At 35.3% G+C, this 17,375-nt stretch overlaps 1 protein-coding gene across 2 annotated transcripts in view; it reads right to left on the bottom strand.

Moving 5' to 3' along the window:
- The window catches only part of MYB4R1 (myb domain protein 4r1), a 54,702-nt gene extending 45,440 nt beyond the window's left edge, over positions 1-9,262 (bottom strand). For both annotated transcript variants that reach the window (XM_088855083.1, XM_006837099.4), the window contains exons 1-4: positions 8,647-9,262; positions 6,075-6,562; positions 3,906-4,099; positions 3,637-3,804 (exon numbers count right to left, since the gene is read on the bottom strand). In XM_088855083.1, coding sequence (XP_088711209.1) covers positions 3,637-3,804; positions 3,906-4,099; positions 6,075-6,562; positions 8,647-8,986 — 1,190 coding nt within the window. In that variant the 5' untranslated portion in view covers positions 8,987-9,262. The remainder of the gene's footprint in view (positions 1-3,636; positions 3,805-3,905; positions 4,100-6,074; positions 6,563-8,646) is intronic.
- Between the last annotated feature and the right edge of the window lie 8,113 nt (positions 9,263-17,375).

Here is a 17,375-nt window from a genome sequence, read left to right as displayed (position 1 = left end):
TGCGATGTTGATCCTTCTCAAGTAGATTGTCTGTGGCATTTTTTGAGAACTTTTGAACTTCTTACAGGAATGAAAGTCGATCTCTCTAAAACTAAAATGATTGGAATACATGTGGAAGCCTCAGTTCTTCAGAGCTTGGCTTCTCGTCTTGGATGCACCACTGACACAATCCCATCCTCATACTTAGGTCTCCCACTATGCATAGGTAAGCCTAGGAAAAATACGTGGGACAACTTGATAGAGAGATTCACATGGAAATTTGCTTCTTGGAAAGGTCGATTCCTATCTTTTAGAGGTAGAATCACCTTAATTCGAGCCATTCTTGCTAGTATCCCCATTTATTTCATGTCTCTTTTCCAAATCCCCATTTCGGTCATTCAGAAATTGAAAAAACTTTTGAGAGATTTCCTCTGGTTAGGGGTGGAAAATACTAAGAGAATTCACCTAGTGGCTTGGGATCTAGTATGTCTTCCAAAGACATTCGGTGGTCTAGGTATTAAAAATCTTAGAATTATGAACCACGTCCTTCTAGGGAAATGGTGGTGGAAACTATCCTCCCCCCATCCACTTCTATGGCAAGAGGTTATTCAAGCTAAATATGGACTAAATGGGCAAGATTGGCTTCCTAGATCTCCTCCACACAGATCTTCTAGGGCCTGGAAAAGTATCTCTTCAACCAGGACAGAATTTACCAATAGAATTAGGTACCGTTTAGGAGATGGCCTCAGAATTCACTTCTGGACAGATATCTGGATTGGAACCTCTCCTCTCTCGGTAGTTTTTCCCTCACTATTCCTAGTAGCCAGAAACTCAGCGGCCCTAGTGGCAGAAACCTCTCCTCTCTTGGTAGTTTTTCCCTCACTATTCCTAGTAGCCAGAAACCCAACGGCCCTAGTGGCAGAGTATGTGGCCCTTTTAGGTGCATCCTTAGTATGGACTCCCATCTTCAGACGCAACCTTACAGATTAGGAATCCTCAGCCTTTATCCCACTTATGCAAACCTTAGGAAGCTCTTTTAGCACCCTTAATCGACCAGACTCATTGATTTGGTCCCTTGCTCCCTCGGACTGTTTCTCAGTATCATCCTTCTATTCTTCCCTCATTCTTAACCCCAATCCCAAACCTCTCCTCAATTTATCATGGTCATTACCCATCCCTCATAAAATCCAGGCTTTTGTCTGGGTACTCCTTCAAGGTAAAATTCTCACTCTTGACCAACTCAAAAAAACGGGTTTCTCATTCCCAAACAAATGCATTTTGTGCCTCCAAGAGGAGTCTATTTCCCACCTTTTCCTCCACTGTGAGGTGACACATAATCTTTGGTCTTCTCTTCTAAACCTTTTTGGATTACAATGGGTAACCCCGGAAAACTTAACCCAACTGTTCCGAATGTACTTTACACCGCTTTTTTCAAAGCTAGGAAGAAAACTATGGCATATTGCGATGGCAGCCTTATTTTGGAGTCTTTGGTTAGAAAGAAACTCTAGGAGATTCAGGGGCACTCACAAAACTACCCAGTCAGTTTTCGATTCGATTTCATCCTTGATATCATATTGGGCCATTTCCATTCCCATTTTTGCCACTATGCAAATCTCCCACTTTCTAAACAACTGGGACAGCCTTTTCAACTTCATGTTCAAACAAACAGACCTAGACCTCAATGGACCTACCCTCCCCAAGGCTACCTCAAACTCAATATAGATGGTTCTTCCGTAGGAAACCCTGGCCCTTCGAGTATTGATGGAACATTGGTAGGACCTACCTCAACCATCCTACATTTCTCAGAATTTATAGGACACCAAGATTCTACCTATGCGGAAGCCATGGCCCTGTTGGTTGGACTCAACAAGGTGCTTCAATTAGTACCTGACGCTCTTGAGATTTTGGTGGAGTCAATTCCAGTAACATAGTGAGCTGGGCTACACAAGAGGAACTGCCTCCCTGGAGGCTTCTATCCATCTTTGATAGCATATTCTACATTTGCAATCTTTTGCCGCAGGTCTCCTTTTCACATATTCTTGGAGAAGCAAATTCAGAGGCAGATCGTTGGCCAAGGAAGGAGGCTCTTTCGGTCTATCGAATCAGCAACCAGCATGATCTCCTCAACATTCTCTCTTTTCCACTTCCCCAACTCTTTCTTATTAACCCATGTTAACTTCTTCTCCCAAAAAAAAAAAACCCCTCCCAAAAAAAAAAAAAAGAGAGAAAAAAAAAAGTATTTCCCTGAGGTTTTATTTGTTCTCCCCTGACTGTTGGGGCAACTTGCTCCGCTTCAAACCATTAGAGCCTTACCTAACTTAGCCATCTGGACCCTATCGTTACTTCAGCACCAACTGCCCCGGTGGCCGAAGTATTCGCTTCGAACAGAGACTAATCTAAGGTACGCACCTTTGTAACCTTTACCCCCCAACCCCACTCTCTTCTCTTCTTCCATTTCTACTCTCATTATTCGTCCTACCAAAACTCTATCACAATTGTTGTGTTCCCACAAACCCATCTCCCTCTTCGACCTTTTTCTCTATCTCTAGCTCCAATCTTTGTTCCACTATATTCATTGTAGCTCCTCTACAATCTCCAAGCTGGTTACAATCTCTCACTTTAATTAAGCCACTACAGGCACACTTCATATACTCTTTGTCTCATCCTTTCTCTCTTCATCCTTTACCCATTCACTCTCTACTCTAAGTAGTGGGAATAGAAAATCTAGGGAGGGTCATATACTCCTTTTTTCATCCTCTCTCTTTGCATCCTTCACCTATCTACACTCCACTCGAAGAAATGGGTATAGTCAATATAGGGAGGGGTATTATGCTATGGTCAGTGGGTGTCCCTTGGATAATGTCATCATCTACAAAAGCACCTCCTAACACAACCTCCTTGGGTGCGCTACACTCCATGCTGCTGGGTGCTCTTATCATCACCGGAAATCAGACATCATCACCAGAAATCAGATTCAACAGGTTCTATACCATCTTGCAACAGCCTAAGCTCTCACCAGATCTTCCTTTCGGCTCTACAGCAAGCCCGGAGAGGTCTCACATTCATCATGGACAGCTACCGCTACTGGAGACCCTCACCTCTAACCTTTTGGCACTTTGTTTCTCGTTAAGAGATTGCATCTTTTATACATATGTAGGGCTCTGCCCATTTTTTCTTCTGTAGGTTTTTGTTTTCCCTTCTTTTTCTTCGTCTCTTCTTTTCTCCCCCTACCTCTAACATCTCTTTTACATATGTTGGGCTCAGCCCATTTTTCCTCTTTAGGTTTTTCTAATTTTCTTCTCTTCTTCTCTCTCTATCTCTAACTCTTGTTGTCTGAGCACCCAATCTGTGGGATTGCCTTCTTTAGGAGAATAATTGTAATACATTTATTTTAAATGCAGTTAACCTTTGTCTATAAAAAAAAAAATTTGAGGGCTTGACATCAAACTCACTTTTTCTATCATTAAAAAGGATTATTTACAAGAAAATAAATCAATTATTTCTTAGAATTACATTATGATTTGTAAGTGTGAATAAATCCGTTCCCATTATTTTCATGATTTGTAAGTGTGAAAGCTCACTCGCATAAGAATTACATCTAAAAGAAACAAGATGCATGGAAAACAATGTTTCACAATCAGCAAGAACCTCTATTACCTTGCTTCACACTCTGCACCAGTGCGGCCCTTCACATACATGGTTGCTAACCTCTCCCAGTCAACCATAGGCAGAAAAGTCCTAATCTTCTGAGGTGTAATTTCCAGATTGCTAATTTCTGCAATAATCGAATCCAAGTGATTTGGATCACCAGAGGCCACCTCTGAACTACAGAAACAGAAAGGCACCTAAATTACTTTCCTTTAATTGGCAAATACAACTTTCATTACGAACCCAAAAAACATATATGCAAAGTTCTATAATTGTACCTGTAAACTTGCATTGCATTTTGAAGTAAGCATTGTTGGACTTGTTGTTTAATTCCTTTTATAAGACTTTCCCTCTCTACCGTAGACCAAAGCTTTCTATCTTCTGTTGGCAGCTTCCTTCGCACAATATTAAAGATAGGAATATGGGAATTTTCAGCAGGTCCAAGACTCATACCTGCTTTGCCATCCTTGTCCTGTGAAAACAGCAAGCCTTCTCAGATAAGGCAACCATATCATTAATAAATACCAAGAAGGAAATAAAATACACTGAAATAGTGTGGAAATCAATAATAATACAACAAAGGGTTGACAAGATGTCCTTCAGGACTTTTTTTTTTTTTTTGGTTAACTTCATTAATGAAAAAAATTTATTAGTATATACTTCATTCACACAATTTGTTGATCCACCCCGCACTCTAATCAAAACTGTTTGTATCCACAAGAGATGGTTTCAAAACCCTATCTCTCACCAATTATTGGGCAACCTCATTAGACTCCTAAATAAGAGATGGAAGATCAGCTTTGGATGTTGAAGTATGTAGTGAGTGATGACTAAATGGAACCAGCATAAGGACTTTTGAAATGCACAAAAATCCAAACTCTCAAGAATTGAAATTAATAAAGAAAATACCATGGGCTTCCGTGTTAAGACAGGGATCCTAATACATAAATGCATTGGAATGAAATCAAGTTAAACTATAATAATAGTGCGATAACATGAAAGATGGCGTGATCAGACATATCGAAGAACCTCCATACAATCAGCATATCATAAACAAGATACTCAAAATTCAGAAGTGGATTTTGGCTTTTAAAGTATCAGATTTCTATTATTTTTTTATGAGAAGGTTGACTTGTATTTATAAGAAGAAACTATTTACAAAAGGCAATCAGAAAGTATCAGATTTCTAATTTGATGTCTTCAATTGACTAAAATGGTGCCCATAGTGTTAAAATGATGCCCATAGTGTTAGCTCATGATCATGCTTTGGATCATGTTATCTCTAGGTCAAACCCACATTAGATGAGTTATGCCATAGGTCAGTTGAGCCAAGTCAATGTCCAAGTCCCATGTCATAAAGTCAAGCAAAATTGGAGAACATTAAAAATAAAAATAAAAATAAAAACCCAGAGTAACAACAGGGTTGTCTAGAGACAATACAAACCGATGCCCTCACTCCAAATGCTAGAAGAGATTTGAAATCCTGGTTATTGGTTTTAGTGACTGAGACATCTGGAGAAAGGGAGGTGGGCATTCCTCTCCAAGAGAACAATTCCCATCATGGATACATCAATGTCAAAGTTTTACTAAGGTGAAAATTGTGCTTGAGATTGGCCCCAAGAACCAGAAGTTCTTCCTGTTGGCACCTATTCAGGTCATTCCACACATAGCCAATAGCAAACATTTGGAAGATGAAAACTCATAAACAATCATCATGGATTCATGTCCACTAGAATTCCTTCACAAGGAGAGAGCTCAATGGACATCAATGGGCCATAAAAATCATTTTGTCTCAACAAAATGAAACACATATAATAAAATAACAGGAAGACATTCAATTGCAAATAAGTGCAAGCAACTTAGAAATATCAAATGAGAACACCCATCAAAGTACTACACTAAAGTTACAAGAGCAACGTGCACATTTAAAAATGATTAAAAGTAAGTTTTCAGAACCCAAAACACAGCAATAGGCTCAAGACTACAAATGCTGTCAAAACACATGATAATAAGGAAATGCCACATACAGATTTAAGATTCCAACACTAACAAACAGAGAGAATTCAATACAATTCAAAATTTCAAATTTGGAAAAATCAAGTCCAAGGCTGTTGCTAAGCACATCAACAACAGCAAGGAATCTAACACGGATGACACCTAAAAGCAGGATGCTAAAAAACACATTGCAGCTTTTGTATTCTTAAATTTTCAAACCATGTGAACCAAAATTAAGAAGAAATCAGTAAAGTTGGAGCTTTGCAAGATTTCTAGATATGACAAGTGGACTTCATAAGATTATATTAAACACTAAATTGCAGGAAACAATATAAATCCATTTTGCAAGCAGGACAATGTTACAGGACTCTATATTACAATTCATGCTAAAGACATGACTACTTGAGCCACAATCAAAATTAATATGGAGGATATTTTAAAAGCTATAATACCTTTGTCTTTCTAACAATCCTTGGAAGCGAAATCAACATCACACGAGCATCAGATTCTTGTCCAAGAAGCCGTCCAGAATGTCTTTTGCACGCCAATTGGAAGTCTCTTAAGCATGTGACCCGTCTTTTCAGTTCTCTATTCTCATCAATCAATGCTTCAATTTGAATCATCTTACTCCTTAAAAATTTTTGACACAACCTGTTCTTCTTAAGAGCTTCAAAGAAGACTCGTGCAGTTTTTGGGAAGCTAGAATATTTCAACGACAATGCAGATGAACTGTAAGATATGCCTTCTGGATTTACGTCTTCTGGATCACGTCTAATGAAACTGGCAGACAAGTTTTCAAAATGTGTCTCACCAGAATAGCCTGAAGAACAAGGAACTAAAGCCCTTGAGCTTGAAACATCTTCCATTGATCCTTCTCGATCTGTTTGGCTCTCAGGTATGTTTTCAGGGGCATTAGCCACTGATGCCTTTTGCATAGAATCTACATAAAGTACAAGGTAACAGTGATTTCATTGTTGCATATTACAATAATGGCTCAAACTAAACAATTGAAACCTAAAATGAAGTTAACCATCTGGGTGAATTTACAAAAAGCCCTAGTGCACTGGATTCCATCAAAACTGCAAGGTCTAGCTTCCTTGTGCAAGAGCACTACTAAGATAGGCAGCCTAGTGGCCCTTACACTTGACACAATTGCATTCATATTTATTAGTTCATAGATAGATAGATAGATAGGCAGAGCAAGAAAGTCTCTCGAATTCAAAAACAACACTGCTTCAAATAGTTTATGTTTCTTCAAACAAGGATTTTATAGAAAGATTTAAAGGGAAATGAAAAATAAAATAAAGAACACTATACAAAAATATCCATTTTGTAATAGAGCACCCAAGGCCTAATAGGGGATTTTTTGTGGTACACAATGTTACTTAATAACACAGTTCTAAAAATTGTTGAACCAGACCGAAATCACCCGATCCAAATTGAAAATCATTGTAGCCAATCCGGTACCCATAATGTATCAGGAACCGGCCGACTGCCCCCTTGAACCGGCCCACTTTCTGAGCAAACCGATCGATCTTGTCAGCAATCGGCCGGTTCTGTCGATGCAGTTTTGTCGGTGCAGAACCGGCCTAAAACAGCCGCCACATGTTTGGGATTTTTGAATTTTTTGGCAGTTGTTCAATTTTTAAATGCTTGTTTAAGAGAAAATAGGCAGCCCACAACAAGTTTCTTTTGGAAGCCATGCAATTACCATACCACCGGACATGGTTTTCCCAATCCTTGGTGAGTATGGCTTAGCAATTTGCACGTATGGCTAACACCCACTCGTTATTGAGTATGTCTAGGCCTTTTATAAATCATTTTGCTTCTTTAAACACCTGATGTGGGACTTTTATGTTTTGCTTCACAGCAACTGCATGAAACAACTATGCTAAACAAACGCACTATTGCAATCTCTCTCTCTCTCTCTCTCTCTCTCTCTCTCTCTCTCAATGGAGAGAAAGCAAAAATAGAGGATCATAGATTTTTCCTTGATTGCCATTTTTATTTAATAAAAACACGATAGCTCATGGTGAGAGTCATAACCTTTTTTTCTCTCTATTAACTCAAAAGGTCTAAAACTATAGTAGGATTCCTTCTTTTTTCACTATAAAAATTTGCGTTATGGCTATTGATTTTATTGCAATGTGTTGCATTTTAAATCTTATTTTGACCATAAAACGGGTGTAATGGATAACAAACACTCAAACATGAGTTAGTTTCTCAGAATTTTATGTATTTTTAGTAAAAACAATTAAAAATTACAATGCAAACATACCTTCTTCTTTTTTGAAAACCTAAAAGACTACATTTTAAAAAAGTTATAGTACGTTTTTTAATGCCGAATCTTGTCAATCCGGATCAGCGATCCACCGATCTCCAATGGTTATTGGGGTGGCCGATCTAGGTCACTCATACGTTTTTTTAAACCTTGCTTAGTTTAATACTACAGCCAACATTTCTCCTAAAAGCATGGCACCAAACATTTGGCTGCCAAATCTACTCAAGGTTTATCCACATTCAAATGATCAATGCGGCATGAACATATATTTCTTTCAGAATAATGTAGGACAAATATATCCTGGCATTACACGGCACAACGGGGTTATGATCAAGAAGGAACAGTCATGGAATGTAAATGGTACAATGGGACGTACATAATAAAATATCACATTACAATATCCGAACAATTCGCTTAAATTGGGCATCAATTTCTGACAATAATAAAAATAATCAATACTCCAAATCCTGTTATGGAAATACAAATAAATTTCCCCTTGTAATATGCAATGTGAAGCCGATGAACACTAATGAAACCGCTCAAAACATCCAAACCTTTAGATCATCGCCCCGTCAGACAAATAATTCAGAAATAAATCACTATAAGCATTAAAACCATTAGAAAACACCACCAAAAGACAAAAATCAAAAAGAAAAAAGCACCATCAAGAAATACCCATCATTACCGCAGAAAATAAAAATGCAAAGTCCAAACAGAAATAAATCACAGTAGACCGGACTCACCATCTAACTGATACCATCCAAACCTCCTTTGTACTGAACGTAGAATCTCCATATCATCCTCGTCATAATCATCTGAAACCTCTGTACCTTCAGCACCATCGACCTTAGTCAAATCCATAGTGGAAGGCAAAGAAAATCTCTGTTGCAACATCCGGACAATTGCAAGGTCATCAACCTCCTCACTCTCACTCTTGTCCGGAGAATCAGAGGAAACCGAAGCATCTCGTCCACTTAAAAGGCAGGCCCTTCTCAGAGCGTCCAAGTCATCTTCCAGTTGGTCCTCTGAGCCATGGCTGCTTACTTCTTCTTCTTTATCATCTCCGTAGCAAGAAGGCGCCATTATAAATAGACACCAGAGAAAGTAAAAAGACGGACAAATTCTGAAATAGGATGCGAGCTTTTCCGCTTAAGGTTTAGGGTTTGCAGAGGCGTTGAGATCGTTGGGAAAAGACAGAGGGACAGAAAGAACGTGTCTCAGGGTCTACTGGAAAACGCTGATACCGTCGGTAGTGTAAAATGTTGCGCGGGTATACATACAAAGCAAACATCGCAACGAATTTTCGCTCTCTGAACTTATAAATCGATTTATATAAAGCTGCAACCTACTATCCAATTAAGGCGCACCCCCAAATTTCATTGTAATATATAATTTCAAAGGTCAAAATTTCTTAGAATTATCTGAAAATATATTTTCATATTTAATTATAAAATTTTAAACTCCCAAAAATAATTAAAATCAAGTAGATCTATAAACATACCAAAAACTTCAAAACGGTCTAGATAATGTGTTGCATGATGCATTGTTTTTGGAACTTATAATTTTTTTATATTAATTAATCTCGATGTTGAGATAATCAATTAAAAGGTTTATCAACTTTAAAACAATATTTTTCAATGGATTTTTTAAGTGATCTATAATTCTACGTTTTAAGGTTGCAACCTTATATAATTTTTTTCTTTTTTGTTATATAAATACTTTATCCAAAAAAATTTCTATTCTAAGAGTGGAATTAAATTATGCTCTCAATGGCGTATAGCTCATGAGCATTTTATACATAGCTCAATGATTTAAATGGTGTGGTTTGTATAAATGTCAACCTTAAACAATCCATGTAAGGCCCACCTCTAATTTATGTTAAAATAAATTATTATAATAGCCTAAAAAAATGTATTCCTAATCGTGAAATTTAAGGATCGTTTGTTTCACAGGAAATAGTCTGAAAGAAAAATATTTACAAATACAAATAACCTATAGTGAAAGAATTACTCAAACATGTTTTTTTTTTTTTTTCCATGTTGGCAAATTGATCCAAATAAAAAATCAATGTTTTGTTTTTCTTGATTTTAGATTTGCTATTATTTAGGTTTTTAGTTTATCGGGCTTATTTTTGTATTTTTTGTTGTAGAGATTTAAGAGGTATAAAATATACTTATTTTAGAATCTTATGAGTTATTTTCTAGATAGAGAAAAATAGGAAAAACTATGTTAGACGATATTGTCCAATATTTAGAAAGTCATTATTTTAGTTAAAAAGTCAAACTTTTGATAAACATATATAGTTAGAAAGGTTATCTTTTTTAGAAAATAAATATGTTTTAGAAGGGAGATAAATGTGTTTTATTTATTTATTTTATTATTTCGATTGTATTTTAGGGAAGGTTCATATTTGCAAACAACAAAAATTAGAATTGAGTAAAGTTGATTTTGTAAAAAGATCTTTTGAGGTGGATTCCCCTGCAGACCTAAAGACGTCTTAGAATGTCAAAACAATATGCTTTGGTATGTATTTAAGTTGTACCTCGCTTCTACAATATCGTGTTGATATGCAATCTAAACCTTGGAGGAGGTAGCAATGTCAAAGCTATTTTTTTTGGTATATATTTAAGGTGCACCTCAGTTCTACATAATCGTGTTGATACTTTATCTAAACATTTTCTTAGTTTTAATTTTATTAAATGTTTTAATTTCTTGCAAGTTCTCTTGCTCCTTGAGGCCTTGTTTGTCTTCGTGCTAATCCTATTTATCAGGAGATTAAATCAAATTGGGTTTTCGGAGTTTGGATGGCGTGCATTCGGTGTTTTAAAAATCGAGATTGGCTATTGAATTGACAAGTTTTTTATTTCAGTCCAATTCCAGTGATTTCATAGTCGAATAGGCATATGGATACCAAACACAATCAAAAGTAAAGTGAAAAAAATCAAAGTAGCTCTGGAGGTCCTCAAACCAAATTTGCTTAACTCCCAATTTCGACCTCATTAGAGGTTTTGATTTGGATCAAAGATTTTGTTATCACATGCCATTAACCCAAATATTATATTTCTAGGTGGTTGGAGTGAGCAGTTTGTAAAAATTAAAATTTTGCCTAATGTTATCTCATTTCAGAGGGGTCATTAATTCTTGCTTTTTTATGATATATTTATATCTTTCAAGTTTCAAAGACATCTTCTCTTATTTTATTTTTTAAGGATCTATTTTATTATTTAATTTTATTTAAATTTTACTTTTTTGAATATCTAACTATTATTTTTTACGAAATCTTGTCAACTAATAAGGGATGAAGCTTCAAGTAATGCATTAGCTTATCTCATCATATTGCTTTCTAAAGAACTCGTATTTTTGGCATTGTCTTCCCCTTTTTATTCTCAAATTTGTTGTCGATTCTTCTTTGCAATTAATTTATAAATGAGATTATAGAAAAAAGATTTTATCATGTTCATATACTTAAGCTAGGAATTAGATATACAAAGTTGCATAATCGAATTTGGGCAAGAACGTGCATCATCCAAATCAATAGACTTTTAATTGTTTGAAGATTAAACTTCTTTTCTTTTCGAATATCTAATTTGCATGAACAATTTATTGGCGATGAATCTCAAACCCCCTATCAAGAACATAAATTATAAACTAATACCAAAAATCAATGACAAAAAAAACCAACAAAATTGAGTAAACATAAACTACTAACAAGAATCAGTAACTTAAAGATATACAGAGTAAAATAACAACAAGAACATGCCCAAAAAAACAATGGCCAAATTATATGCTTTAAAAATCAAATATCTCAAGAATTTTAGAGAGATGATATTCATGAAAAAAACTTGTGCCTCACTCTATTATTTGTAGTGTTCTTTCATTGTATGTATAATTACCATTACAATGGTGTAATATTCACTTTCCTATATTGTTATATACAATATTGTTATATTCTCATCTCAAAATGAAAGAGAAGAATTTTCAACTGCGGCCTTTCTAAGAACCGGAAATTCTTAATTTTGTTTCTATTACTTCCCCTCAAACTTGGTTGGGGAGGCATTTGAAACCCAAGTTTGTAGTAAAGATCTCGAAAAACATCCCATGACAAAGGCTTGTTGAAGATATCAGCCACTTGATTGCGAAATGAAACAAAACGAGTGCGAACTAATCAAGAGCAATCTTTTCGCACACAAAATGATAGTCTAACTCAATGTGATTTGTTTATACATGAAAAACATGATTATCATGTAAATAGCACTAATATTGTCACAAAAAGTGCTTGAGGATGAAGAACATGCAACCCAATGCTTCAAAGAAAAAAAGAAAACCAATTTAATTATGCAACAGTGGATGTCATATATCGGTATTCTACTTAAACACCGGAACGAGTCACAATCGACTATTTCTTAACACTCTAGGATATGCAATTGGAACCAAGATAGGTGCAGAAACCAGTGGTTGGACACTCAGCCCAGTTTGCATTAGAGAAGGTATATAACTCAAGTGAACTAGTAAAACATATTCTTATGCCACATGATTGTGTACCATGGAGATAACAAAAATATGCTTAAACTATCTAAAAATGTGCAATTGTTGGGCATGCAAAAATTGATACACTATGTTAACACTGTGGGAAATGTTTGGTCGTGTTATGGTAATGTATTGAAGTACACCAACAATACTATGATAAAGAGATCGATCAAGAAATGGATCAGAATTCCCATTAATATTTTTCTTCATTGTCATTGGTGTTAGAATAGGTTTAGCACCGAGCATGGGCACGATCAAGAAGATCCAGGGTTTATTGCTTTGTGAAGAAAAATTCTACCTAAAAAATAAGATACATTTATACCAAAAAAGTAGTGAAGAGGTCAAAGATTTTTCATTGCAAATTCCCTTTCAAGTTGGGAAATGAATCATTCTAGAAGATCTAAACTATCACTAGTAGAAATAATATCATCAATATATATAAGAATGATAATAATGACTTGAGTAATACGAGAAACAAATCCAGATGAATCAATTATGGTGCAATAAAACACCAATGATAATAAATAGACACTAAGTTGATTAAACCAGGCTTAAGGTGCTTGCTTGAGACCATATAAAGCTTTTTTCTAATTTGCATACATGATTTGGAATTTTTGAGCCAATAAATCCCAGAGGTTTTTCTGTAAATACATGCTCCTTAAGAAATTCATGTAAGAAAACATTTTTCACATCAAGTTGGTTGATTGGTCTTTAAGTCTTTCTAAACTACAAACTTAATAATAAGACTGAATGTTTCAGAGAAATCAATTCTAGCAACCTGATTATATAATTTAACAACTAGTCTGGCTTTAAGTCTTTCTAAACTACCATCAAATTTTAATTTAGTCTTGTAGAGCCAACGACAACCAACAACATTCATACTTGAAAGATATGGAACTAGTTCCCAATTTGAATAACTATGTAAGGCTTCAATTTTCTCTTCCACCGCACGATGCCAACCCGGATGACCCAAAACAGACTTAGTAGTTTTAAGTTCAAAATGTATAGCTTCAAAATGAGGAGTATGTGAGATTGCTACTATGGATGGAAGAATCTGAGGTCTTCAAGTATCATATTGAGATCTTGTGACCATGGGATGACGATGATGCTCAAAGCCTGGTAAAAAGTTATGTTGGTTGGTTTATTGAGTGCCAACATTTTCATCACCATAATTGAGTGTTGCATCATCTTAAACATATTGGATTGGTGTTGAAGTCATGATATCTTCTTCTATAAAAGAAGTTGAAGAGCTATTATTGAAGATAGTCAAAGCAGGACTTGAGGAAACAAATACATCAAGGGCATCCCGTACGAGTAATTTATGCGGAAGTGAAAAATCAAAAGATGAATGAGTATGTATGTCAGGCTCATAACACTCTAAACATTTTGCGTAGGTGGATAACTCCCCTTCTAAACCTGAACACTATTAAACAAAGAATTGCGATTAGCTTAAGGATAAATATTTTCATCAAATACAATATGTCTAGAGATATAGACTCGTCTTGTAGGTGGATGTAAACATCTGTAGCACTTATGCTAGATTTATAGCTCAAGAATTCACATGGAAGAAAACGATGACTAAATTTTGGTTACCTTTGTTGGGTCTACCAAAGTTATTCATCCCTCTACCTCTGTAATTTTGGTTACCTCGTTGGGTCAAAAAAAAAAATGGTTGTCATATAAAAGCAATAGTTCGATTTGGATTTGAGTGTTATTCAAAGACATGTGACTGGTTTCTAATCTTGTTGCTTTAAAGAAGTTGTATAATTTCATAATAGGAATGAATATGAGGCTCAACATAGTAGTAGCAAAACTCATATTTTGGACAAAGTTTGTTAAGAAGCCAAAAAACCTTATTTTCAGCTAGTACATATTTTCCTCATAGCTGCCAAATCATCACACATTCTATTGAATTTATATATGTATTCTAATAAGGTTGAATTCCCTTTCTTACAACGTTGGAGTTGCTAGGTAAGTTGGAACTCCCTAACTTGAGAATTATCTGAATAGGCTTTTTTTAGACATTTCCAAACTTCTGCAAAAGTCTTGAGGCTAATAACAAGCTAAGACACTCTTCTGATAATTTTCATGTGTTCCAAATTTTAAGAAGCCGATCAGACTTTAACCAAACTTTATAGTATGGTTTACCATCAAGAGTGGAAATCTTTTGACTTGGTGTAGGGTAGTCACCATTAATGAATGCTAAAATTTCCTAACTCTCAATGAAAGAGAGCATTTGAAGTTCTCATAATAGAAAGTTGTTTCATGTCAACTTAATAGATACAAAGTTTCATTTATTAAGGGAAGGGGGCGGATAGGGATACTTGGATATCAAAATTTTAATTTCTTTATTATAATTATAAACTCGACATTACTCCTTATCTCAATTTTTTTGCCTATTTTTAGGTCTTTTTTTAGATAGTAAAAAAAAAAACGAAGTAGTTGGATTAGTCGCTTAGAGATGATGACATTTCCAGTTGTTGATGAAAAGTATGAATCCAAGATTTGAGAGTATTAAACCAAAAAAGTATCAACATGACCATCTCAAGTAAAAACCTTTTTTAATTTTGTTTTTAAGTGAAACCTATCAACTCACAACCATAGAAAAATCTTAGAAATCAAAGTATAATGGTAATTCAAGTTACTATATTTTTCTTCCATAAATCTATATAATATTCTAGCTAAGTGGTCAAGGTACACCTGTAGTATTGGCAGTGGACCTCTCAACAAGTGCACCTTGAAGCATTGGTAGTCGAAATCTTACGAGTCCTAATGGTGCTTTCCTTTGTACGACATATTTCTAGTTTAAGTAAAAATTAATGCTCAAACAAAGGTAAATTGGCACAATTGACAAGGGACCTCTTAATAAACGAAGACCATCGGCTCGAAACATTGGTAATTGAAGTCTTACGGGTCATGATGGCCAAAGAGATATGGCAAGATTCGTAGAGACACCACTCAACAAAATAATAATAATATTGCCTCAAGCCATTGGTAGGAGTTCTTACAATTCTTGATAGTGGCACCCTCTATAACCCATGGTGTTAGGCATTCAAGTGAATGACTCTAAGCTCTAGTATATCAGGTATTTATTTCTTTGATGCTCACCGTTCATTGAAGATCTGAATGAGCACCAAAGAGGGCCAATTGTAAGCACTGACTTGAATTTTGGCTAAAAGGGAATTCCCATGAACTTGAAAAACTAAATTTAAATCCCAAATCCTATAAAAAAATAAACATTAGCTCATCCTAAAAAAACCTCTATAGAACATACTACTGCAATAAACCCTAGTATACTATGAATTGTAGACTATAATCTTAGGAAAACCTTAATAATAATACTAAAACTACCAAATTTATCTTAATCTATCTAGAATTATCCAAGTTTATCAAGAATGAGCTGCTGAAGGATTCCTAACATTCGTATTGATCAAAATGTACATTTGCATTCTGTAACATATATAGTTTGATACCATCATAACTTTTCATACACCAAGCTCACAAAATAGGAAAGAAGCCCCCCAAAGTGGGGGGTGCTCTTCATGGGGATCCTATGTATGCCGCACACACTTCCTCGTGCGTTAATTTATGGTACGTCCCATATCTCATGATGGGCCCCCATCTAAATTATGATTTATAGACGTTATAAAATGATTTTTAGAGAAAATAAATTAATATATTTTTCTCTCTGAATAAACATATTGAAAATTCACTTTCCAATATTTAAGTAGGAAACATAAACCCATAGAAGATAGGTCTTAGCCATCAAAGGAAGAATTGATGATCGGAACATCGAAAACAAATGCAAAATCAATCTAACCTCCACCCAGTCAAATCACAAGGACTCTAGCATCATTTGGAGCATAGCATAGCTCAACAATACAGTAGACCGTGTTGACATGCTCATTGACATCCCAAAACCTTCATAAATATCGGTTACATATTTTGAATTAATTTATTATAACTTAGAAATACCGTCTCTCAATTCGAGTTCAAAATCAGCTAAGATATTGAGACACATGGAGATTTGGAGATATTGAGATTTAGAGAGATAAAAACCTTTAGATTGAGATAAACCTATAAGCCTTAGATCCCTAACCTCCTCATATTGAGCAATTATAAAAACCCTAGGCCTTCAACCCTCGAATATTAGTGACCATTCAACCCTCAAAACCTAGGCTATTGTTCAAGAAAACCCTAGGTAAGTCTTAAATCCAAATCATTTTGAAGACCAAGAGATTCTCCAGTTCAAGTAAATTTTGAGGGTTGAGGAGAAACACGCATCGACTGTTAAGTCTGACTCGGGCCGCCATATCCGAATCTCGGGCTTGGGGCCTTTCTTTAACTTCTAGTTTGTTTATTTATTCTAAAATCTTACATAATCCTTTATTCTAAATTATTTCAAAGTTTTAAGAGTTTCTTTATGATTTTACATGATATAGCCGGCATGGTGGATGGATCATAAGAGAGAAGTTGTGAAGTTGACCTATTGTGACCTATAATTCGTTGGAACAACTTTCTCTATCGATTTTAATTGATTTTGTTTAAATCATTAATCAAAGAGGATTTTATATGAGATCTTCTCAAATATGGTTGTACACACCGATGAATATTTTTTTCTAAACCTTGAGAAAAGTGGGTAGTAGATATGTTTTTATCAAATACTGCAAGTAATGTATGTTTTGCCTCTCTAATATACTAATGAAATAAAAAGCAATACCATTTATGTCATAAAGTTCATTAAAAGACTTTAGAACCCACAAACAATTGTGCAAAACCACATGTTATCAGAGACCGCTTCATGCGCTATATCGCAAATCGAGAGCTACCAACCAATGTTCGACAATTATAAATAGCTCAAGCACTTAAGAAATACAATCCCTGAGAGATAGCAGATATATTCGAATATTGACGAGTGTTTATCATTGTATGAACGAGTTCATAC

Source organism: Amborella trichopoda, chromosome 13, assembly GCF_054954075.1.
Source record: "Amborella trichopoda isolate Santa Cruz 75 chromosome 13, AtrichopodaSantaCruz75HAP2 v2.0, whole genome shotgun sequence".
NCBI classification, from domain to species: domain Eukaryota; kingdom Viridiplantae; phylum Streptophyta; class Magnoliopsida; order Amborellales; family Amborellaceae; genus Amborella; species Amborella trichopoda.
Note: the sequence above shows the minus strand (reverse complement) of the source record. Positions and strands in the feature narration are given on the sequence as shown.